Below are 25,714 nucleotides of genomic sequence, written 5' to 3'. Positions count from 1 at the left end.
GTACAGTGGTCACAATTTGGCACAGGTCCAGGGTTCAGACTTGCTGGATATTCTGAGGAGATAGAAACAAAACTGAGGCCTGGATGCCTGGCACAGCGTTTATTGGGGTCCATCTACTCCGTGAGGACTTGCAGAAATCCCTTAGGAGAGTCAGTCTTGAGGGGTTGAGCACCCTATTGTTGGATGTGAAAATGCCTCGTTGTTGATGTGAATTGTAAAAGGAAATTATAAAAGTGCTTAACATGAAGGAGATCAAATCTAACTGTGTATAGAAAAGAAGTAAAATCCCTTGGCCATGCAGGCACCTATAGATGGCCAGTGTCCAAGAAGGGACTCGGGGGTTTGAAGTCTTGATTGGTCTCTGTGAGGCAGTTTCACTTTGTCTTCCCCAAACTGACAGTGTCCCCTTCTTTGAGTATAGAACACGGAGAGTTCCTGGCTCTGGATCTTGGAGGGACCAACTTCCGTGTGCTCCGTGTGAGAGTAACGGACAATGGGCTCCAGAAGGTTGAGATGGAGAACCAGATCTACGCCATCCCTGAGGACATCATGCGGGGCAGTGGCACTCAGGTATGGCCTCTCTCTCAGGGTCTACGAATGCCTTCCTTGAGATGTCCTTTCTGCACCTTCTCCCACTGCTCTCAGGTTGGAGACACCATCATGAATGGATACTAGCACAGCTGTAGGGATCCCTGTGGCCAGAGCCTGGCTCTTCCTGCCACATTTTATATGCAGTGGGTGCTCAATAATAAAAGGAATGCCTGGAGGAGAAATGGAGTAGAATGCTCTTCAGCATTGTCACATCTTTGGCCTAAGGCTTAGGAGAGGTGACAGCCCTCAGAATTTTATTCCCTGTTCGTCTACCAAATCAGGCCACTCCTGGGAAAGGAATTCCTGATTATGAGCAGAGCAAGTGAGGAAGGTATTTTTTAGGTCCTTTTTTTGACTTTGGAAGTGGCCTTGAGGGTAAACCTTATTCCTTGCTTGAAGGCTGGGGTTGGAGAAGGAGCCTGGGTCACTGGGATTGTGGGCATTTTATCTCTGTGGAGGGTGTCCCATGGCTCCAGCATAAAGTCAGGGAGACACAGAGGGGTGAGTCTCTTCCGCTGGCTCCCCCTGTGCCTGTGCCATGCTGTTGTGTTGAGGAGGTTGGGCCTCCATGTTCAGACAATCTGGCTGAGGGATTCTGGGCAAGTAATGATGGCACTTGGTAGAGCATCCGTTTATTCATCTGAAGAGAGGGATGAGAGTATGGAAACTGTGGTGGGGATTAGAGGAGAGGAGGATGCATATTAAGTATTTCACACAAACTGGCCCATAAACTGGCACTCTTAACTATTTTTCTGTCCTTCCAGTTGCTTCTTTGTACTCTGCTGTGGCCATCATGGGGCCCATTGCCTCCCTCACCCATTCTGAGCCTCATCCCTCAGGTTACAGATATTTGAGAATCAAGTAAATAAGACAAAACCAAAAATAGCACCTGAAGTTTGGCTGTGCTTGCAGTTCGCTGAAGATGTGTTAGGCGGATTTTTATGTCATCTGACACATCTTGGGTAGCCTATTGCTAACCCTTCAACACCATGAGGGGCACAAGGACCTCATAGTCCTTGTAGAGTTCCCCCCCCAGGGCCTGGCAAGGGTGTGGGACTCCAGCAGACAAAGTGGAGTATCTCTGCCAATCCAGAAAGAGAATTCATTTCAAACATTTATGATCTGGGTGAAATTTTCCTTGACAAGCTTACCTAGAAATCTCTTAAACCATCTAGTTTCTGTTTTTCATGTATATACATAGGCAAAATGTTTTAGTCCAAATTAATAAACAAAAACCAAAGAGTATGAGACCTACATGGAAATGAAGAGCTGTTAGGTTGTTAGGAAGGTGTGAAATCAATGAAAAAAAAAAAAAAAACCAACTAACAGAAAAAAAACTAGGAGAAAATATGGGTGTTGATTTTTTTTTTTTTTCCTAAGCAAGAGAATTGATATTATAGATCTAAAATGATAGAAAGTATTTGGAAAAAAAGACAGAAAGGAAATCTAAGGGGTTATTTTAGTGTTATAAATTAATGGTGCTGTTTTTTTCCTATACCTCCTACCCCTTTTGGCGTTATGTATGAGTATTTTAAGTAAAGGAAAATAAATGGATTTTTAAAATGCAAATTTAGTTAAAACCAAGGCCAATTTACCGAACTCCGAACTTGCAGAGGTTTCTTGAGGAACTCTGAACCTGGGCAGAGTGGGTCCCTGTGTAAGATTCTAGAGGCAATTCTGCTCTTCAATTGGGGAAGTTGATAAGAGAGAAAATATGAGATGTATTAAACAAATTCCCAGTACCTTCTTCCTGATACACTAGTCCAAATGATCTTTAGTGCAAACAGTTTTATCTCCCCAAAAAGGAAGTTGTGTCTTCTGCCACATCACTTCCATTTCAAAGCAGTAGGTCATAAACCTGAATAGCAGCCACTTACAATATTTAAGGTGTATCTTGTGGGAAGGGGAGTGAGTGGATCCTTAGATCAATAAAGAAAAGGAAAACTTTCAAACTCCACACAGTGATGCCCTTTGAGCCTTTTTATAGCAGGAAGGTGTTAGCTCCTTCTCTCAGCATCTTATCTGTAGGTTCCTCAACTGACAGAAAAAAAGGTTAGGCTTCCAGTTCAAGGAAGCAGATGGTCTCCTCTTCCCCACTTTAAAAGATGGTGGGAGGCTGAGATAGGAGGATTGTGAGCTCAAAGTCAGCCTCAGCAACTCAGTAGGCTCTGTCTCTAAATAAAATACAAAAATGAGCTGGGGATGTGGCTCAGTGGTCCAGTGCCCCTGAGTTCAATCCCCAGTACCAAAAACAAACAAACAAAAAACTTCTTTGAACCCAGCACTGGCCAAGGGAACTTTTTGCAGGGGTAGAACTGCTCACTATCTGGCCTGCATGATTCTGTAGCTGTCAGCCTCTTGAGGCATTGAGCACTTGGGAAGTGGGGCTACTGTGATTGGAGAGCTGAATTTTTATTTTTATTATTTTCTAATGAATTGAAATAGCCCCAGATGGCCAGTGGTTACTTTCTGGGCAGGGCAGTATTTAAAGCATCTTTACTGCCTTTCTCCTCTGCCTTCCCAGCTAGGGAGGGAGCCGTGGTCAGGGCTGGTGAGGGGAAGGTGACTTTCTACTTCTCCTTTTAAAGACTCTTCATCTTTAAGATTGCTTTGTTTCTTTAAACAGCTGCTGCACCTTCCTTTTGGGGGGAATAAAACTGTTTGTACTAAAGATCATTGACTAGTGTGTCAGGAAGAAGGTGCTGGGAATTTGTTTAATACATCCCATATTTTCTTTCTTATCAACTTCCCCAATAGAAGAGCAGAACTGCCTGGGGATAGATGTCTCTAGAAACCCTATTTGCATATTAAAACACTTGACCTCTGTTAGAGGAACTTGGCACTTGTGCACTGGTGCTCTCCTTTGGTGAGAGACCCCAGTCCTAGCTTAGCACTTGTCCTTGAGAATGTTTTGGTTTAGAGGTAGACGGTTCAGTATCAGCTGAGGTTGACTTCTTGGGGATCAGACTGAGGGACAGAATCCACCTAGGGAGCCCAGTTAGAACTGGCCCCTCCCAGGTTGGGCTGGCTCTGCCTTCCAGCTGCCTCCTGCTGACCATACCCCAAGCATGGGGAGCCAATCAGGACTGTGAATCTTCCCTCAACCTTTCAGTTTCTAAGTAAATGCAAATAATTTTCTGTGGTTTAAACCACAGCATCAGGATGAGGGCTTATTAGTAGATTGCTGGGCCTCTCAGAGTTTCTTCTATGGTAGGTCTTAGGAGGAGGGCGACTGGATTTTGCATTTTTAACAGGTTTCCAGGTGATGGTGGTGGTGGTGCTGCTGGCCCAGGACTATTCTTTGAAAATCTTTAGTAAAATCTTTACTTGTTTCTGGAAAGGAAAAGATAGTTGTTCTTTTCCACTTCCCCCTCCCCCACTTAGCTTTTCATTTTTGCCACCGGGTTAACCTTGCACTTGGAATGTGTTCAGCCTCTTTGGCGGCTCCTTATATTTTGTTCCCCAAACCTCTGGCCTCATCCTCTCAGCATCTGGAGGGTCACCAACTTCTCTTTGAGGGTGCTGAGTGGCCAAGAAGGAAGTCAGGGGGCTTCCTTGGGGCTGATTGAAAACCTGGCTCATTGTGAATGCAGCTTTCTCCAGGGCTGAGGAGCTGTGGGTTCTGCTCAGCATGATCACAGTTGTGAGAGTGCCCATCCACAAAACCCTATTCTTTGTTGCTCTTCAGAGAGAACTGAGTCTTCCGTTTTTGAAAGAAGAAAACAAAGATAACTTCTTTGGATTGCCCCCAGGCGATTAGTTTTCTAGAATAGCGGAAAAAATAGAAAAAAGTTACTCATTTTTGCTAAGTTGGTTCATAGAATGCCAACACAGAATGTTCCACCACTCCCCCAGTCACAAGAAACAGGGATGCTGAAGTACTACGTGGTGGTGAGGTGAACTTTCCTTTCTGGTAAGATAATTGGCTAGGCATCTGTGTCCGGGGGTCTCTGACAGGGCCACCAAAGGATGTCCTATTTGTAGGGTGTGCGTGGACTTTCTGATAACTTTGGCCATGATTTCCCCCTTCCTCTCAGGGTTATTTTGACAGATGTTTGACAGATGGTCTAAGTGGAGGACAGCTTTTAATGAGTACTAACTAGTATTAAGCCCTTATATGAACTGACTCATTTAATCATTTGGGGAACTGTTTGTGGGCAGGTCCAGTTACCATTCCCATTTCTTCGATAAAAAGCAAATGAAGGCTCAGGGTAGGAAGAGAATCTGGTGCAAATTCAACTAATTCCTTTGTGAGCCCAAAGTCTTAATTTCTGTGCCATTCTGCCTGCTCATCTTCCTGTATCATGTGTCCTTAGCTGTTTGACCACATTGCTGAATGCCTGGCCAACTTCATGGATAAACTCCAAATCAAAGACAAGAAACTCCCATTGGGCTTTACCTTCTCATTCCCCTGCCACCAGACTAAGCTAGATGAGGTAAGATGGGTTCTTCAGAAGACTTGCTGCATTGCTTCGCTCCTGGGGCTGGGAGGACTGGGAAGAACTCCCTGGTGGCCATCTGCTGCTGTGGTATCGGCGGTAGCACCGCTGGATTTTATAGCTAAGGATTCAGTATTGAGAGTTCTGGCCTCTGGGTGACTGTGCGTGTGTGGAGGTGTTGGGGGGCGTGAAAAAGTATCAGGGAGGTGGGTGCTCTTTGTTACTCTCCCTTTCACACATATTGCATAGTGTCCCAATCCCACCCAGGGTGACAGGAATGAGAAGCTAGGAACTCTTTTGATCCTGAGTGTTTTGATGAAGGGTCTTGGAAGAAGGATACCTGGGGAGTTAATGATTCAAGGATATACATATCTTATTTTGGCAAGTCTATAGCCTGCTCCTTCTATTTCTTAGGAGTGGTGAATCATGAAGGAATCACTCATTTGATCTCCTTTCCTGAACGTGGGAGGAGCCTGAGTTTCTTTTTCCTCCGCTAGTTAGGAGACAGTCTACAAATTCAATCATGACTGTAGCTGGGCATCAGAGAGCTCTATTAATGATGCTTGGCAAAGTGTGGCCTGTGTTTTAATTGTAGAAAAATCAATATTCATTCCTTGGTTGTTTTGTAGAGTTTCCTGGTCTCATGGACCAAGGGCTTCAAGTCCAGTGGTGTGGAAGGCAGAGACGTGGTGGCTCTGATCCGGAAGGCCATCCAGCGGAGAGGGGTGAGTGTGGAGTGGTGGGACCTCGGGTGTGCAGGCTCTTTGGGATTCACTCTGAAGTCTGTCCTCAAACTCAGCCTGAGAAGCTTTTGTAGAGCTTAAGGGGAGGTTTTCTTCTTCTCTGCTATTACCCAGTAATTTGATACATGATTAGATGCCTTTGGGGTTTTGAGATTAGCATGGTGGAAAGTAATCTTAGCCTTGGTGCAAGAAAAACCCTTCAGTCCTGAAGAAGACTTCATTCATATCGTTTTAAGTAAGGAAGTTGGCATGATGGTGACATGACAGTAGAATGGGGCAGAGAGTGGACAAGATATAGTTCTGTCATAGGAGTGGGAGGGAGAGAGAGAAAGAAAGAGGGAGGGAGAGAGGGAGAGAGAAGGAAGAAGAGGGAGGAGAGGTGAGAGGGAGAAGAAAGAGAAGTAGAAGAAGCATACAAGATTGACTTTCCTTAGTACAGTAATGGCTACAAAGTAGACCACAGGGCTGGTGTCAGGAAAATGGTTCTCCACAATGAGAACAATCAGGGTGGGAGTGAGTTGCCCGATGTTCACTTGGGTATGGATCTAGCTCTCCAGCTCGAACCTTCCTTGGCTCTGAGTTGGGTCAGTAAGCCCGTTGCACTTGAGCTGTGCATCTTGCTGCTCTTTTTCCATCTTCACATCCTGTATCCATCCCTTCTATGATGGTGAAGGTCAGAATCCTCCATTTCATCCCTACAGGACTTTGATATTGACATTGTGGCTGTGGTGAATGACACGGTTGGGACCATGATGACTTGTGGTTATGATGACCAGAACTGTGAGATTGGTCTCATTGTGGGTGAGTGAGCTCTGGGTGTGAGAGCCGGATGTGCAGTTGGGGGAGTGGGCTGAAAAGAAGGGAGCGATCTGTAGACTGGGTTATATTTGAAGATAACGAACAATGCAGTTGCTTTGGAGGGCCAAGCCAAAGCTTGTGGAGCTGGGGTAGTAAGAGTTCTGGACCATATATTGGGTGAGCCCAGAAGTCTGCAGGGAGGGATCTTAATACGGAGCAGCCTTGGACAGTAGCGTGAGAGGAAGATGGGGGCAGGGGAGGGACGCGTAGGGAGGTGCTTGAGCAGTCCCTTGCTTTGGTCAGGCACTGGCAGCAATGCCTGCTACATGGAGGAAATGCGCCACATCGACATGGTGGAGGGCGACGAGGGGCGGATGTGTATCAACATGGAGTGGGGGGCCTTTGGGGACGATGGCGCGCTCAATGACATCCGCACGGAGTTTGACCGAGAGATCGACATGGGCTCGCTGAATCCTGGGAAGCAACTGTGAGTGGGCCTTTGGGTGACGGGGTTGGGGCGTGTGTTGGGAACTGAGGCTGGGGCTGCTCAGGGACAGGGGATTTGTTTTCAGGTCATCTCTATAGTCTTACTTTGTCCCCCAAAGTTTGCCAAGGCACCCACTGATTATGGGAACATTTAGGAATATAAATTGCTGAGAGGGCTCTAAAACCAGCGCGGGTGATAAACCCGGTCATCCTTCGGCACATTCACTTTGGAAGGTCATATTCTAGTTTTTGAAAGCCCCTTAGTAGCTCCCACCCACTACTCCCCCCTAAAGGACCAAGTTATGTCAGATGGCTGCTTACTGCCAACCCACAGAGTCCCAGGGCCTCCTGCCTCAGCTGTAGACTGACCAAAGCCTATAGAAAAGCTGGCTTCTCAGAAGCCTTTTTGGGCTCCAGCCTGGGTCTGTGGCCCAACCATGATCTCGAAGTAGATCTGATAAAAGGCCCCAGCATTTTGTGACCTGAATGCTCTGCACTCCAGCCAGGCCAGACTTGGTTTTAGGTTACTTTCGACTCTTACACAACCTTATTTCATTCTCACATTTGCCAAATGTCTCTGAAGATGTTGAGACAGGCTTGCTGCAAGCACTAAACACAGTTACAAAACAGTTTGAGCAATGCAGCATCTCTCTGGTCTTCTTGGTGCTGGGACAGTTTTGGGAAGTCTTTTCGCACAGATCTCTACTTAGAAAGGAAAACTAGCCCTATAAACCAGGTCAGTGGTGGGGAGTCCTTTCTTCCTCAAAGCATGGTTTCATTAAGTCATAAGCTTTTTTTACGTGTTGGAATGTGAGTCCATTTACCCGAACTTAGGAACATACCGGTTGTGTCTGCCATGGGTGACCCGAGGTTTATGAGCTGAGAAGTCGCTCACTCAATGCCTGCCTCCATTAATGAGACACACCCATGTCATTCCAAAGAGCCCTGTACCCTTTGAAGTATCAAAAGACAAAATGGCCAGCCAGGTCTTGACAGCATATTCCTGGTTTATCCATGAAAAAAATAGATTAGGAAGTCATCTTTCAAATTGTCAGCTGAGGTAGCCCCAAAATCATGAGCGATGACATCACACTGTAGAGACCCGCTTGCCCTGGGGGTGTTTCCCTCAGCTCCCATACAGCTAGCTTCACGGGTGAAGATGTGGAATCCTCACTGTTGAAGCCAGGTTACTCCCAAGGCGGGTGCCCATGTGGGTGCTTTGACATTTTCAATGTGCCTCGTGCTCGGAACAAATGCTGCCACTTGTCCCTTAGCTCTAATGCTTCCTGACTTGGCCTGAGTTGTCTCTCTGTAGGTCATGTCCAAATCCCCTCCACACCCCTGCTCTGGGCCTCCTTGTCACTGAAGCCAGTCCTAGACAGTACCAGTAGCCCTGGGAGCCTCCTCTCTCTAAGACCCAGAGGCTTTCTGAGAGACTAATGGGTCTTCTTTGCCCAAAAGAGATTGAATTTCCTCTGCCACATAGTCGTCGCCGGAAAGACTTCTAAAGAAAACAGTGTCACCTAGTGCTGCAAAATTAAATTACCAAACTGCCTCAGGTTGGGAGCTGATCTCTGCCTTTCTAAAACGTGTTTCTTCTCCTATCACCAGCCTGCTCAGAAACTTCCATTGTGTTTACCCCCAGACTCTTTGAGATCTGTTCCAACCTGGTCTTGTAATCTTGCCTCACTATCTTCCTGCCACAACTTGTCCCCCCACCCCACCATTTTCTCAGGAATCCACAAATGGCCTGTAAGAGGCTTGTGCCCTATATTTAATCAAGTTGAAATTTTTTTTCCTGTTGAAAAAAAATACTTCAATGAAGATTTTTTTTTTTTTTTTTTGGAGAGAAGAAATTTTAAAAAACATTCTCCTACACAAAATTAAATGACCTAAAATTCAGTCTGTTCCAGAATGTTCTATACTCCCTGGTTGTTTCATCTGGCTGTTTAAAGTCCTGTTCTTTCCCATTGTTCAAGACCCACCAGCCTGAGGGTCAGTCCCAACCCCACAGTTCCTGCAGCCCCCCACCTGTCACTTCGACACACACCTGAATAAGTTAACCCTTATTCATGCTGACCTCTAAAGCATGCTGAATCTCATATATTTGTGTCTGGCCTCCCTAGGAAAGTTGTGCATTCATGGACGGTGGGGGGATATTATTGTTTTGGTCTGTATTTCCCTGCAGGTTTGAGAAGATGATCAGTGGGATGTACATGGGGGAGCTGGTAAGGCTCATCCTGGTGAAGATGGCCAAGGAAGAGCTGCTGTTCCAGGGGAAGACCAGCCCGGAACTGCTTACCACAGGCAGCTTCGAAACCAAAGATGTCTCAGATATTGAAGAGTAAGTTTCTGGTCTCAATGCCGCACTCTGCTCACTGAGTGTCTGGTTATGGGGAGAGGCATTTGGGAAACATGGATGGGGCATTGGCTTTTGACTCTTTGAGCAGGAGGTCTACATGATTGTCTTTTTTGGGGGGGAGGGGGACTGGGGATTGAACTCAGGGGTGCTTAACCACTGAGCCACATCCCTAGCCCTTTTTAAAATATTTTGTTTAGAGATAAAGTCTCGCTGAGTTGCTTAGAGCCTCACTAAGTTGCTCAGGCTGGCTTTGAACTCATGATCCTCCTGCCTCAGACTCTCAAGCTGCTGGGATTATAGGCATATGCCATGTCACCCGGCCACAAGAGGGTCTTGAAGGTGGCCCATGGTGGGCCTGTGAATTCACTCTACTTACTTGTCTGTGCTCCTGTGGATTTTGAGGGTGATGCTACCAAAGTGACTCAGGGTGCTGGGAACAGTTGGCCTGTGCATGCAGGGACTTGGGCTGTTGCACTGGGTTAAATCCTGGAGGCATTAAAGTGTGCACCTTAACACTTATTTGCTTCTATCTCCTTGTTCTTCTCCTGAATTTCTGACATCTCTTTTCTTATCAGCAGTTCTCAAAAGGGACTACCCTGAGCCCTACTTCAAAACAGAAAAATAGGTGCTTGGATGCCCACAGATATATTCACCCACTCATAGACCAGCCAGGGGGATGGGAGTGAGGATGGCCCCTAGTATCCTGATAGCCGGGGCTAGTTTTCCATTCTTGCTATTTCCTCGCGTGAATAGAGGGGGTCCTATTAGTTGAGGAACCAGGTAGAGAGAGGAGGTGATTTTAGTGCCAAAAGGAGCAGTGAAAGCATTCCAAGGACTTTGTTCCAAGTGGAACCTTTAAACAGTGGCTAAAGTTGCTACACCCCAAGGGGAGGGTAGTACTCAATCCAGTGAGGCATTTGGTTCCCCTGAGAAGGGCACTTATGGTGTCAAATCACCTACCCTTTCCCACCATCTTCAGGCACAGACAAACTCTGGCTCCTTTAGAGAGAACAGATGGGCACCACAGCTGGATTCACATGTTTAGAGGTGACTGTTTATAGAGGCAGAGATTCTGTCTGTCTACCTTAAGACAAGCAAACGGCAAATGCAAAGAGTGCAGAAGGTCCATGAACCAGGTCTTAGCTTCATATTAGTGCACAGAAAAGAAATACTGGGTTTTTTACTGGGGGAAAAATGAGCCAGGGTAGCACTGTATGTGAGTATGTGTGAGTGAGTGTGAGAGAGAGTGTGTGTGTGTGTGTGTGTGTGTGTGATGTCTGGGAAAGATACCTCAGGGTGGTGATGTTGCATTGTATTCCCTCCTTGTTGTCCCCCCTCCCCCCCCACCAGCCCTGCTCACAAACAGGTAGCAAGGTCATAAGAGATTCTGTCCTCACTGATAGATGGGGTTTGCTGGAGCTGATGGGCTTCCTTGCCAGCCCATACCCTCTTCCTGTTGGCCACAGTGGGTCAGACAGGTGCCCACACACTATCTTTCTCTTTCCCAGCGATAAGGATGGCATCCGGAAGGCCTACCAGGTGCTGGTGCGGCTGGGTCTGAATCCATTGCAGGAGGACTGTGTGGCCACTCACCGGATCTGCCAGATTGTGTCCACACGCTCAGCCAACCTGTGTGCAGCCACCCTGGCTGCTGTGCTGCGGCGTATCAAGGAGAACAAGGGCGAGGATCGGCTGCGCTCCACCATTGGGGTTGATGGCTCCGTCTACAAGAAACACCCTCAGTGAGTCAGCGTCTTGGGCCCAGGAGTGAAGGAGGTCCCAGAGTACCTGGGACCGGGTGACTCCATTGGGCAGCTCTGTTTTGCATCCCAAGGTGTTGGGGGTCTTTGTAGAATTATAGTTCCCAACGGGGCAAGTGGGTACTGGGGGATGTCATTCCTGGTGTGGGTGGAGGTGATTTCTGAAGGCTGCTGATGTGCTCTTCTTGGCCACCCTCTTCTTTATAAGACAGAGTTTCATTCTTTACTCTATGATTCTTGGTGGTTCTTATATGTGCTATGTATTCTGCCAGGGACCACCTCAGCACTGGGGGTTACCAGCCTCTGATTTGGGTATTGAATTGATGCCACGCTGCATGTTTTGATCCTTTGGGTTATATATATCCAGACATTCAAGTTTCAGTTGGGACCTGGAAGATGCCTCTTGTTGCACTCACTTAGTTTCTCCTAACATGAGTGCCAGGTCAATATGGCATCATTAACTGAGCTGGTCACTGTGGAAGGTCTCAGCCCTGAGGTTCCCTAATCTCCTAGCTCAGTGCCTCCCAAACTTTAGTTAATGTGCACATGAATCACATGGGGATCTTAAGAGGCAGATTCTGGTTCAGAAGGTCTGAGGTGAGCCTGAGATCCTGCATGTCACAGCCTCCAGTGAGTCAGTTGGCTCATGGACCACACTTGGAGTAGCAGAGCGATACCTCAAAGCAGTCATCACCTGGAGAGTTTCTTGCCGAACATAACATGTTATCTTTAGCTGTTCAGATACCTTGAGATAGTTGACAGAAATTGGCAAAAGAGAGGCGAGAGTGCAGAAGAAGTGACATCTTCAAATAAAATGAGTTTTGGGACATGAAAAATGGGTAATGTTAGAGCCACCTGATTCTATTAGACTGCATAGGCTGATTGCAATCTCCTGGGCAGAGGAGATTTCTTGTGACTGCACGTAGGGAACAGTGTTGTGCTAGAAGTGTCCTTTCCTTTCAGTGGGGGATAAACTCTGCCAGGCTGCCAGGGTGGTCATCTGAGTTTTTTATACAGTGATTCCTATCATGGGAAAGAGTGGAGGGAGAAGGCTGAGGGCAGCCTCTGCTCCTGCAGGCCCAGCATTTGGGCTGAGGCAGTGAGCCACTGTGCAACCATTTATACCACTGACCTTAACTGCGGACACCTGTCTCTTATCTCACCTGGGCGGCTACAGTTTTGCCAAGCGTCTTCACAAGGCTGTACGTCGGCTGGTGCCTGACTGCGACATTCGCTTCCTCCGCTCTGAGGATGGCAGCGGCAAAGGGGCAGCCATGGTGACCGCAGTGGCTTACCGACTGGCTGATCAACACAGAGCCCGCCAGAATACCCTAGAGCCTCTAAAACTGAGCCATGAGCAGCTGCTGGAGGTCAAGAGGAGGATGAAGCTTGAAATGGAGCGAGGTCTGAGCAAGGAGACGCACTCCATCGCCCCTGTGAAGATGCTGCCCACCTACGTGTGTGCTACCCCCGATGGCACAGGTATGCAGCAGAGATGCTCACCTGGAAGGCCTTTGTCTTAGCATCGGTGCTTGGGGAGCTCCGTTAGCATTAGCCTTGGACATTTGAACCGCCACCTGTTTTTGAAGCTATATTACTGTAATACTAGAGTCAACCAGACATACCTCAGCTAAAATCAAACAGTACTTACTGGTGCCTACAATGTATCAACATACTTAATGCCTATTAATTCCTTTAATATTTGTTAGCTATTAAAGATTAGTAGTTACTTTTGTGTATTGACAAACAGCTGTGTGTGGCAAAAAACTGAGGCCTGAGAAGTTAAGAAACTTGCCCAAGTTCACACTACTAGCAAGTGTCAGAGCTGGGATTCAAATCCAGGAATTCAGGTACCAGAGCCACTGCTCACAACCATCACTTGGTCCGGGTCAAGGGTCAGCATACTGTACTACCTGGGCCAGGTTTGGCCTATGCCTGTTTTTGTGAATAAAGTTTTATCAGCACACAGCTATGCCCATTGGTCTGTACAGCATTCATGACTGATTTGCACTACCCTGGCAGAGTTGAGTGTTTGCAGCAAGACTATGTGGTCCACGAAGCTTAAAATGTTTCCTGTCTGTCACTTTACAGAAAAAGATCGCTATAAACCCTCTTGTAGGTCTTGCAACCTAATAAATGGAGGTCTTTTCCCAATTCAGAGAAAATGATTGCTGAGCAGGCCAATGTAGCAGTTAGTATAGGTTCCAGAGACTAGGGTTTGATCCCTGCTCCCTTTTTCTACTGATGTAATTCTACATAAGTAATGTTGCCAGCTCAGCCAGATTTTGATCATCCACAAGAAAGAATGAACTATATCCCTTAGGATGGCCTAAGTGTTGGATGGGGACTGTGTGTGAGGCTTGTGGCACGCTGAAATTGCCTAATGGTGGAAGTTTTTCTCATTTTAAAAGATTTCCCTTTTAATTCTTTTAAAGAATTTCATTCTCTTTTTCCTTCTCTAGTCTGGAATCTAACCTAAGGTGGTATTTGATTTGGCACAAATAGCGTATTTAGATAGTTTTAAATGTACTCTATTATCAGCGTCCCCAGAGCTCTGCAGTGCTCACTTTGACTTCTGGGCCCCCAGCATGTGGACTCATTTGAGAGTCACTAAAGAGCCAGCAAAGATCTCGTCCTGGGGCATCTTTTTTCTTCATCATTAAATAGAGCTCATACTCCATCACCCCCTGAGGCTGCTGAAGCTATCGGGTGGCCCCTGTCAGGGGAAGGTACATAAACTGTCACTCTTTGTCACCCCAGCTCATCACCTCTTTGGATTTGTTTTCCAGAGAAAGGGGACTTCTTGGCCTTGGACCTTGGAGGAACCAATTTCCGGGTCCTGCTGGTGCGTGTGCGAAATGGGAAGCGGCGAGGAGTAGAGATGCACAACAAGATCTACTCCATCCCACAGGAGGTCATGCATGGCACAGGCGAGGAGGTGAGCAGCATGGAGCGTCTTGCTTTCAATGACGGCTCTTTCCTTGTGGACCTGGGGAAGGTTTGGTGGGCCCCAGGCCCAGGCTGCTCTCTGGGCTTGTGCCTGAGCTTTCATTTCTTCTGGATGGAAACCTTGAGCTCCTGCTGAGGCCTAGTTGGGGGCAGCCCGTCTTGGCCATGGCCTCTTTCTTAGGGCTCCAACTTCTCCCCACAGCTCTTTGACCACATCGTCCAGTGCATCGCTGACTTCCTGGAGTACATGGGCATGAAGGGTGTGTCTCTGCCTCTGGGTTTCACCTTCTCCTTCCCCTGCCAGCAGAACAGCTTGGATGAGGTAACAGTGCCTTCCCACAGGGTTCTCCCATGGGCTTTATTGACCCTAATGAGTGAAAGAAGGGCACTAGTGACCCTTGGGGAGGAAGGGCCCATTGATAAGAATAAGTTGGTTTAGTTAGGATCCAACTTTCTTTGGAAGAATGATGATGGTGATGCTAATCAAAACATCAACTCACATATTTTAAGCACTTATTGTATGCCACATATTACATTTAGCTTCCTATGTGCATTATCTCATTTAATCCTCACAGCAACCATCAAGTTAAGTGTTCATATGCCCATTTTTCAGTATAGAAGATAAGGTCTACAAAGGTACTTGGTGCCTTGCTCCAGGTCATCTAGCTTGGGAGTAGGCCAAGCCACTATTTGTATTCTGTTTTTCTGATGTCTTGAGCCTGTGAGCTCAAATTCTCTCTCTTGCTCCTGACGCTCTTACAGGCTCAGGCATTTTTATTTTGTCTCTCCTATAAATGTGGATGCTCTGGTCTTTCTAGTCTCACCTTTGCCTCTCATTGCTGTTCAACTTGCCTTGGATGAATGAAAGAGGGGTTGAAGATCTGGTGTTCCCAGATGTACTGGACAGGAGTACATGAAGAGATGGAGGACAGCTGAGTAGGCAGTGCTGGGATCTGGGCTGATGGCTTCGATATTAGAGTATTTTTATTTGAACGGTGGTTCCTCTCTGACTTAGCCAGTCATGTAGAAACCTGCATGCATGCTGCAGGGTTATGGTGCTGTGGATGCAGTTGCCAGGTGCAAAAGGCATGGTTCCTGCCTTAGATGCTTCCAAACTGGGCTGTTGAAGCAAGCTCAGAAAAGTAAGAGCTACTGTTTGGACCATGGCAATGGGATACTACAGCCCTGAAGACATGCAGTGGGGTGATGATCTGAGTGCAGTCCTGGAGGAGGTGAGGAGTACTTGGAGCAAATTAGAAGAATGACTTGATGGGGAGAGGTTTTATTTATTTATTTATAATTTTTTGAGAATTATAATATCTATATTATATAGAAAAGAAGAAAAAATGATTAATAGAAAAGTTAAAACATTCCAACAGAGTCCTTCCAGACTTTTCCTACAAATTTTTATTTTATTTTAAACAGACACTGTCTTTTCATACTAACTTGTATTTATCTTTATATACTTTATTGGGTATGATAACTGTTTCTATCTGAATAGAAATAGTCTATCTGAATAGAACAGTCATCCTGCTGGATCTTAATCTGTATGTTCCAATTTTCTGTAAGGAGCACATGTTATGTCTAGGATCATAAAAATGAACAGCAAACAAAGGGAAAGACAATTCTATCTGTTAGCCGATGAGGTCATCCTGATGATGAGGTATTAGCAGGTGCTCAGGAGGCCCGAGGGCCTCTGGCTGTGCTTACTCGCCACTGGCCTTGGGCAAGTCTCCCCAGCTGTTGGGGCCTGTTCCTGTCTTTTTATAAGGATTACCTGAAGTGATGTTACTTGAACATTCTATAAATTTTAAAGCGCCGAACTTTTGCCAGAGATATGAAGCTAATGTGTAGATGAGAGAGATGGGTGGAGGTGAGCACACCCTCGTCTGAATGTGGGTGTGTAAACCAAGGCTCCACAGGGATGCGCTTTGTTCTTCTGAGTCTCTCGGGATCTGATCATGGTGTGACACATCCAGGTGGATGAGATGCCAAGGTGATGGGCATGAACCACCAAGCAAGGCCTGGGGACACCATGCAAGTGGGCGGTAGTGAGTACACAGTCCACTGGTGGGTCCAGCCTCTTGGGAAATGGATCTGGGAGTGCTGACACTGGTTCCTGGTGGTTGGCAGCACAGAGGGCTCCAGTGAACAAAGATTTCTCCCACGTGCAAAGCCACCGGGCATCTACTTCCAGATGGCCCTGTGACATGGGCCACATTAAAGATGGGCCCACAGAGGACTCTGAGAAGCCTTAGAGAACTTCCTCACTGAGAAATGTGGAGGAGTGTGAGGTCTAGACACTTCCCCAGCTGTGGCCAGGTACTCGTTCACTGGATACAGAAGTATGAAAAATTAAGAGACGTGCTGGCCCTTCTGATTTAAGTGAAGGACAGGGACAGGGCAAAACTGCTTTGCCCAGTGAAGGAAACATGTGTTGGGACATTTGCACAGTGCTTGTGAGCCATTGATTGGAGTCAGCAGGTCTGGAGGTGAGTCCTGCTCCTAGCTTCAAACTAGGCCTAGGCAAGTCACCTGGGTGCCTGGGTTACCTGTAAAAGGTGGGTGTTATTATGATAAATGTTCTCCATAGATGGCTGTGGGGATTAAATGGTGTAGCACATGTCATGCACCAGCATTGGTGCACAGGAAGTACTCAGTAAATCCAAGCAACAACCTTAGGTTGAGGATCACTGGTAGGTGAGATGGCTGGTTACTCCAGGGAATCTGTCTAGTTTATGAGGTTGAGAACCCAGAAATGACCCAGGAGCCCTTCTCTGAGGTCTTCTCTGTGCTTTTTAGAGTATCCTCCTTAAGTGGACCAAAGGCTTCAAGGCATCTGGATGCGAGGGTGAGGACGTGGTCACCCTGCTGAAGGAAGCCATCCACCGGCGAGAGGTAAAGGAGACCCCAGGCATTGATTCCTTGATGCCTGAAGTGATCTGTGAGGGGCAACATTGAGTGCAGTTGCTTTGGCTGGCAGAAGTATTGATGTAGTCACTCAGCTCAGCAACGGTTGAGTGTCTACTGTGCATAAAGCTCTGTTCTGGGTGTGGGGATTCAGAAGTGACTGCAAAAAAACAAACCAACCAAAAAAACACTTGTTCTCAAACATAAACCCATAACCCAATGGCAACTGTTATTAAGGGCTAAGAAAAATGAAGTTGGACAAGGAGAACAGATCAAGTGAGCAGGGAAGTGGCAATCTTAATAGCAGCACAACTAGGGAAGTCTTCATGCAAGCCTTGAGCGAGCCTCATATGAAATGAGGGAGTGAGTCACAGCATTTGAGATGTATTTTATATACATGTAAGTGTCCTTGCCGATGTCTGAAGGGAAAATGTGGAGGTTCACCTGTGGACTAGGCATCTGCTTCTGCCCTCTTAGGAGTTTGACCTGGACGTGGTGGCTGTGGTTAATGACACAGTTGGAACCATGATGACGTGTGGCTATGAAGACCCTCACTGTGAGGTTGGCCTCATTGTTGGTAAGGATATCAACCATCCTCCCCACAGGGGCCGGGGGCACAGCCTTGGGTGGGTGGGAGGCTGGAGCTGAGTGAGACCTGGTGCCCCTGTGATTGGCAGGCACCGGTAGCAACGCCTGCTACATGGAGGAGATGCGCAACGTGGAACTGGTGGATGGAGAAGAAGGGCGGATGTGCGTCAACATGGAATGGGGCGCCTTCGGGGACAATGGGTGCCTGGACGACTTCCGCACGGAATTTGACAAGGCTGTGGATGATCTTTCGCTCAACCCAGGCAAACAGAGGTAGGCACCCAACTAGGTGTGAGCCTTGTATCCCAGAACTGGATAGCAATGAGTGATGGGAGTCTCCACCAGACTATATAATAATAATAATAAAGATAATAACAAGGATGCTTATTAGCTTGAGATGACAATGGTTTCTTGGAAAGTTCTGAGTCAGTAAACGTGAGGAAGCTGCTTCCACTGCGAGGCCTGGGAGAATGGGGGTGGGGGTGGGATCAAAACCTAGGGCTGAGTCTGTGAGGGACAAATGATGAGTGGACCACTGCTGCTCCTGGGGTGAAACAGCATTGCTGGGGCAGCCCACACAGGAGCAAATCCTTTCTTCCTCCCCCAGCCATCCAGTGTCTAGCACCCTCTCTTGTTGGAACTGGCCAGCATCACAAAGCCCCATGGGTGGTGGTGGGGGGGGGGTGGAGAGGGGAGGAAGCGAGAGCACCATGCTCAGTTTTGCTGAAGGTAGAGGAGGATCAGAGTGAGAGGACATAGGAATCCCGCCGGATGAATGAAGTGGCATTCCTTTCCCGCCATGCTGCCCTCCGCTTTTCGTTCTGTCTCAACACATCCTACTACCTTCCGATTTAACCTCTGTAAATTTCAGGTTTGAGAAGATGATCAGTGGCATGTACTTGGGCGAGATTGTCCGTAACATCCTTATCGATTTCACCAAGCGTGGGCTGCTCTTCCGCGGCCGCATCTCAGAGCGGCTCAAGACAAGGGGAATCTTTGAAACAAAGTTCTTGTCTCAGATTGAGAGGTGAGAGTTTATTTAGGGATTGGGGGAGGATGGGGCCATGTCCTGTGTATTCCTCACAGACAGACAAGCTGAAGGATTTCACAGCTCAAGTGAGATCAGAGCAGGGCTCACACAAGTCAATCTAGTGGCTCACACATGAAAGATGGTGCAGAGCATAGCATGGGACCATGAACAGGGATATTGTTGTATTTTAGATCAAATAGCAGAACAAGAAAGATAACCTGATCATAGGATATAAATTAAAATGTGCAGAGGAAAATAATGTGATGAAGCATCCATGCTTGGCTTGGGGATCCTTCTTCACTGCTGGCTGCAATAATCAGGCAATGAGGACTGATTAAAAAGGACAGGCTTCACTCTATCAAGGACTAAGTAATCCTCAGGCAGGACAGAGGCATGCTATGTTGTGGCTTGTTAGAGTGAAGCCTCTGTCCTCTGGTCTAAGGGCAGAAAATTCTGCTCCAAATTAGAATGGTGAATTTCAGAGCCCTTAAAAAATTAATGCTATGTTACTCTCAAGGCATAGACCAGGAACTGGGTTACTGACCTGAGTGGGCCCCAAGGGCACCTGCATCAGTGAACAGAGTCTGCTCAGCTGATGGATAAGAAAATTCCGGGTCTCTTTTTCTTTATAAAATAGGGTTTATTTTCTCACTACAATTTTATGTGCATCTATTTCATAAAAAGGGCACAAGCAGAATGCAGACTGCCCAGTGTGGGGAATGGAAATCAAGCAGGAGTGTAATGCTAGTAAGTTAATGCTTGTCCTGAAGACCCAGGGACAGCAATGAGAGAAGAGACATGAACGTGCTCTGCAGCTGGAAATGCCGCATGCTGGCATGGCCACTGTCTTTATTATTTCCAAATGAGTAGACAGTGAAGTTCCTTTGTGTTTCGATATGCTTTGTAGTGACAGTGTTCTACCTTCCCTGCACAAAGTAGAATGAGGACCTTCTTTTAAAATTTCCTGTCACTCTCAGGAAGAGTGAGCATGGTCCAGCAGGATGAGCACTGCTCTGAGTTCGTGATCAGAGCCCACCTTGTAGGGCCTGGTCCCCAAGGCCCGGACCCCTGGAGAGCCTCCTAGGATAAAAGAGCCATCCTGGGAGAGGGGGGTCTCCAGCCCTCTCTGCTCTTGACTGACCACTCATTGTCTCTTCCACCCCAGCGACTGCCTGGCCCTGCTGCAGGTCCGTGCCATCCTGCACCACTTGGGCCTCGAGAGCACCTGTGACGACAGCATCATCGTCAAGGAGGTGTGCACCGTGGTGGCACGGCGGGCAGCCCAGCTCTGTGGCGCAGGCATGGCTGCTGTTGTGGACAAGATACGGGAAAACCGTGGGCTGGACACCCTCAAAGTGACAGTGGGTGTGGATGGGACCCTCTACAAGCTACATCCTCAGTGAGTGCCTGATCCCAGACCTTTATCGATTTGTCTTTGTCCCCATCCCCCTTTTAACTTTATAGAAAACTATTGGTCATTCTAAATAGTGTTTTTAATGTTTATAGTTTGAAGATCAATAATCAGAACCAGAATCAGGCCTGTGTTTCAGTATGGAAAGTGTGCACCCCCACACACACACCTGCAATTGCACCCTCTCCCTCCCCTGCCAGGAATAAGGGCTGCCCCAACTCAGTCTCTTGCTTTTCTTTTCCCCGGGTCTCTATGTTACACATCTATATTGTTTAGTAAACATACGCTAGAAATTGAGCATGATTTTTGAACTTGCCGTGAATAGAATCACATGGCTTCTTCTGTGACTGGCTTTTCTCACACAGCACTTATGGTTTGTTTATTTATTTTGGAGATGAGGTCTTGCTATGTTGTCCAGGGTCTCAAACTGCTGGGTCTTGAGCAATCCTCCTGCCTCAGCCTCCCAAGTATGTTTTATGTGGATTATTTCTAGATTTTGACTCTTACAAACAGTGCTGCTCTGAATGTTCTAGCAAACATGCTGGAACTCAAGCAAGATTCTCCCCCTATGGTCCAGGGCAGGGGATTAGTAATTAATAGCCATGATTGCTCCTGTAAATCAAGTTTTATTGGAAGAGAATGGCACTCATGTGTTTATGGGCTGTCGATGGCCGCTTTTGTGCTGCCCAGGAGAAGTATGGCCTGTGACACTGAAAGGGTTTGCTGCCTGGCCCTTTGCTGTGCCCTCAATATGGAAATACCAAGTTCCCCTTTCTTTCGACTGTGTTCCTTGTTTCCCTCTTCTTCTCCTTTGTCTCTTCTTATTACCATTTTGCTTCTGTCTTCTCTCACTTGTTATTTGTATAATTTATTTTGAAGTCAGAAGTAGCCCACATACTCTCTTCTGGAAGCCTTTCAGCTAAAAGCTAAAGGAGTAGAGCAGTGCCCGGCCTGCACAGCACCCGCGGGGTGGAGGGAGGGTGGAGAATCCTGGATTGAATTGTGACCACCTCTCCCCACATTTGTGTATTTTTTTTTCCTAAATCAAAATGTTTATATCGATATTTTTATTTATAAACATAGTTTCAATATATTTGGACAGTATTATACACTAGCTACATAGCAGCTACTTGATAATTTTTTAATGTTTATTTGTTTTAATTTCTACACGACAGTAGAATGCAATTTGATACATCGCACATAGTTGGAGTATAATTTCTTATCCTTCTGGATGTACATGATGTAGAATCCCATTGGTTTTATAGTTATATATGTACATAGGGTAGTAATGTCTGATTCATTCTACTATCCTTCCTACCCCCATAACCCACCCCCTTATTTTAAATTAGCATCCACATATCAGAGAAAACATCAGCCTTTGGTTTTTTGGGATTGATTTATTTTGCTTAGCATAATTCTCCAGCACCATCCATTTACCAGCAAATACCATCATTCATCTTTAAGACTGAGTAATAGTCATATATATAATTTTATATCAATCACATTTTTTATTCATTCATCAATTGAAGGGCACCTAGGTTGGTTCCATAGTTTAGCTATTAGGAGTTGAGCTGTCACCACATTTATTTTAATGACCTAAGAGGCTCTTTGAGTCTGCACTATTAGTGAAAAGAGGGGAACCTCCAAAAATCCAAGTCCCTTTCCTCAGTGATAAGTCTCATTGTAAAAATAGGGTTCTTGGCTCCAGATGAGGGTTGGGAAAGGGACTTTTATTCAGCTTTCTCTTCCTGTCGGAAAATACATGAGATAATCAACTTATAAAGAGGAAAGGGTTATTTTGGCTCACAGTTTTGGAAGTTTCAGTCCAAGACTGGTTGGCCCTGCTGCTTTGGGGCCCGTGGTGAGGTAGCACACGATGGCAGGAGTGTGTGTGGAGCCAAACTGCTCACCTTGTGACTGGAAAGTGGAAAAGAAAGAAAAAGGGAGACCAGAGTCCCACAATTCCCTCCAAGGGCATAACCCCAGTGACCTAAAAACCTCCCACCTCTTACATGAGGGACTTCAGGGGACTTTAGATCCCAACTATAGCAGGTATGGAAACCTAGCCCCCAACCCTGGGACGGGGCATCCTCAGCTTCACAGATGGGAGGGCATCCTGACCCTCTTGGGTTGGGTTGGGTTGCATGGTGACTGTCTCTTTTTTTCAGTCCCATATGAAGATGATCTGTGATCTCTGTAATGTCCTAACAGAAACCCTATACATCTGCCCCTCTTGCCTTCAATGGCATTTTGGAGTCGGTGTAGGTCTGATGTGAAGTGATAACCCTTGGAAAATATAAAAACCACATGCACAGGATTTGGTCCTCCCCTGCAGAGGAGGTTACACACTTCTGCAAGATTCATAGGTGGCTCACAGGACTGTTGAACTTCTTTTACTGATTAGTTTTAAGAGCACAATTCAACAGAATCCCAAGGCATTTGTCCTAGAGTGAAATCTTAGCTCTCTTGAGCTAAGAGCTAAGTGGGTACACTGTGATGTTGCACTTGGACAGATTATTAGCATCTCCCAGGCTTAATTTTCTGGTACAAATACATAGACCCACCGTGTAGCTGTCCTGCTCCTCCTCTTAATTACCCGTGGATCGCCAGCATTACTTCTTAGCACCTCACCTCTGAGCACACAAATCTGTCATGACTAAGGTGCTTTGTTCTTTTGTCTTTCTCCCCCTTTTTTCCAGTTTTGCCAAAGTCATGCATGAGACGGTGAAGGACCTGGCCCCCAAATGTGAGGTGTCCTTCCTGGAGTCAGAGGACGGCAGTGGGAAGGGGGCCGCGCTCATCACTGCCGTGGCCTGTCGCATCCGGGAGGCCGGACAGCGATAGAACCCTGGAATTTGGAAGGGACTTCTCTGCTTCCCCCTCTTCCCTGTTTTAAATTATAAGGAGTCATCTTCTTGTGTCAGAGACACAGTCCCCTCAGCTTTTCCTTGGCAGAGAGGACCCCGTCGGATTGAGATTTTTTTTTTTTTTTTACATTCACTGTAGAGTTTTGTGCCCAAGTCTTGGCCTTCCTGAGATACAGAAGCCAGGACTGTTCATACTGGTCACAACCATTCCCATTGGTTCTCATACAACTTAAGAAAAAAAATAATGACAATAATCCTTAGCGCCTCGCCCCCTCTCCTGGAATTCCACGTCTCTGTACAATCCTAAAGGATTGGGGCTAGCCTCCCCTTGGGGCTGACGGGGTACTTCTAGTTGGAGAGCATCCCCCTGCAAGGATGTCAATACTGTTTCTCCCATCAGAGATCCAGGAGGTCTCTGCTAGTCACTCAGCCTGATCCTCATGCAGGCAGATGTGGGGAAGGAGGAAGCACGGCAGTGGAGGGAGATCCCATGGAAATCCGTGTGGCAGCGCTTTCTCAACCTGCCATTGCCCCGTGGATTCCAGCATTTACTGAAACTGGAATTGAGGAATCCCGCATCTGGGCGATGACACCAAAGCCAGATGCATCCTGCAATATGGATTTGTCGCTGCCTCTCCTTGTGGGTGCTTGGATCACTCATGAGCAGTGGACCTTTGGGGGAGGGGGGGAGCCTTTTGGTTTGTTTTTAAAGATTTACCCGCAAAAGTGGAGACACTGTATTTTCATTTTAATTTATGTTTGAAATTTATTTAGTTCATGAAGTAGGTCTGCTCCTTCATCATGTAACGGCGGATTGTATGTAATGTATTTATATGTTAATTTGTTCTGTATATAGATATGCAGGGTCTCCTTAGACTCATTGGTAGATCAGTACAGTTAAGGACAGAAAGTGAAGACATTGACTAGCTACTTAGAAATACCTCATTCGCCTGTGGGAAGAGAAGGAAAGCCTCTCCGGGGTGAGTGAATGGAAAAGCATCCGCTTTCTCGCTCCTCCTGACCCTACAGATTTGGAAATGCCTGGAAGGCAGGGATGGAGACCAAGGCTGAGCCCATGGATTGGAGAAACCACAGCAACTGGCTAATCTGTCAAGAGACTTTCCTGGGGCAATATTCCATGGGATGCTAACCAAAGGAAACCAAAGGAAGCATTTCAAATAGACTCACTGTTTATAGAAATTTTTATTCTTAGGAAAGTCAGTACTATTTTGAAGCTGTGTGGCAAGATAAAGGAAGCCACCAAAAATTTTTTTTTTAATTGTATCTAATCGTCAACATCAAACCAAAACCAAGCAATTAAACAACCAAACAAACAAAACCTCAGGGACAACATTTTTTGGTGTATTTTGTGCCTTCTTGGCAAATTTCACCTTGGGTTTGTTTTGTAAATGTTTTATAAGAAATGTTGTCTATGTGCTTCCTTGGGCTGCGCTGGCATTTGGTCTGCTGACCCGTGTTTATTTTTTATACACAGTATTTATTTCATACTGTTGGCAGGGATGGACCGTGGTATCATAGCTGCCATACTCTTTCCAAGAGTGCAGTTAATTCTGAACCTGAAAGCCCACTCTGCCCTAAAATATGAATCAGCACAGATGTTAAACCTGGATACAACATAACAGAGAGGGAATGGCCTTGTACCACTATTAAGTAGGACACAAGGACAAAAACGGAAAGATGGAGAAGAAATCCACGGCTCCATCACACCCAGTTTTTGCCCATTTTTTCAAATTTGTGCTGAGAACAGTGCCCGGTTATCATTTTTTAATAAGATGGAGTAGAAATTAGTAAAAACTGCCCAGCTCCTTCTGGGAAGCACAGAGGAAAGGGCACAGGTCCTTGATTGTTCCATTCTTACTGTGCCTGTCTGATGTTACTCCTCTGCTGCCTCCATCTGCAGTTATTGATCCAAAATATGGGTGCCTCCAAATGCAATGAAAACTGAAGGCCAGCTTTAGATTTGTGGGTCCCTAAAGGATGCCTGTGAAATACAAATGAATTTTATTTTTGAATTGTGACTTTGTAAATTTTAAAACTTAGGCACTGTCTATGAAATTATACTTTTTTTCCCCCTAAGGTAGAGATGTGTGTATGCCTATTAAAGATGTGTTATTGGTTTCCAAACGAGAGCAATGGACCATACACATGGACTGTCTGTGTTCCTGGCATTGGGCTGGTAGCCCCCTCAATGATACTACTTTGCTTGGCGTAGATACAGTGGATCTCAATCTTCAACTGGGATGCACTGAATATGGATCATCTCAAATCCTTGAGCATGCAGTCTTGTGAAGATGTTGATTGTTGTCACTATGTACAATAGAGAAGTAGTTGAATTAACTATGTGATGTTAACTATTATATTAATAAATTTTAACATTTTTCAAAATATTCAAAGTGTGATCTGAGCAAAATCTTCCAAATGCATTTTAAAGAAGGCAGTCATCTCTGGGACACTGTACTACCTTTTGGCCAGTCTATGAATCATTGATGGTATCTTGATTTTGAGAGTGTGCTCATTTTTCAGTACCCATGGGGGACAGGTTCCAGGATACCCTCAAGATACCAAAATCTGGAGGCCCAAGTCCCTCATAGAAAAAAATAAAATAGTGTAGTATTTGCATAGATTTTATGATATATCCTCCACATACTTTAAATCATCTCTAGATTACTTATACCTAATATGATGTAAATGCTATGTAAATAGTTGTTAAGCTGTATTGTTTAGGGAATAATGTACATGTTTAATATAGATGCAAATGC

The 25,714-nt window shown here is 46.2% G+C and overlaps 1 protein-coding gene across 2 annotated transcripts in view; it reads left to right on the top strand.

Annotated features, from left to right (window-relative positions):
* Positions 1-25,342, top strand: part of Hk2 (hexokinase 2) — a 59,717-nt gene extending 34,375 nt beyond the window's left edge. Inside the window, exons 3-18 of one of the 2 annotated variants that reach the window (XM_005329391.3) lie at positions 422-570; positions 4,908-5,027; positions 5,660-5,755; positions 6,475-6,574; positions 6,875-7,058; positions 9,246-9,401; positions 10,928-11,161; positions 12,357-12,661; positions 13,969-14,117; positions 14,331-14,450; positions 16,931-17,026; positions 17,516-17,615; positions 17,716-17,899; positions 18,498-18,653; positions 19,822-20,055; positions 22,767-25,342. In XM_005329391.3, the coding sequence (XP_005329448.1) occupies positions 422-570; positions 4,908-5,027; positions 5,660-5,755; positions 6,475-6,574; positions 6,875-7,058; positions 9,246-9,401; positions 10,928-11,161; positions 12,357-12,661; positions 13,969-14,117; positions 14,331-14,450; positions 16,931-17,026; positions 17,516-17,615; positions 17,716-17,899; positions 18,498-18,653; positions 19,822-20,055; positions 22,767-22,911 (2,528 nt within the window). In that variant the 3' untranslated portion in view covers positions 22,912-25,342. Of the gene's footprint in view, positions 1-421; positions 571-4,907; positions 5,028-5,659; positions 5,756-6,474; positions 6,575-6,874; positions 7,059-9,245; positions 9,402-10,927; positions 11,162-12,356; positions 12,662-13,968; positions 14,118-14,330; positions 14,451-16,930; positions 17,027-17,515; positions 17,616-17,715; positions 17,900-18,497; positions 18,654-19,821; positions 20,056-22,766 lie in introns of those variants that run through there. The other variant, XM_078028960.1, reaches the window with a different exon arrangement.
* Positions 25,343-25,714: the final 372 nt, after the last annotated feature.

This window comes from Ictidomys tridecemlineatus, chromosome 12 (assembly GCF_052094955.1).
Source record: "Ictidomys tridecemlineatus isolate mIctTri1 chromosome 12, mIctTri1.hap1, whole genome shotgun sequence".
Taxonomy (NCBI): domain Eukaryota; kingdom Metazoa; phylum Chordata; class Mammalia; order Rodentia; family Sciuridae; genus Ictidomys; species Ictidomys tridecemlineatus.
Note: the sequence above shows the minus strand (reverse complement) of the source record. Positions and strands in the feature narration are given on the sequence as shown.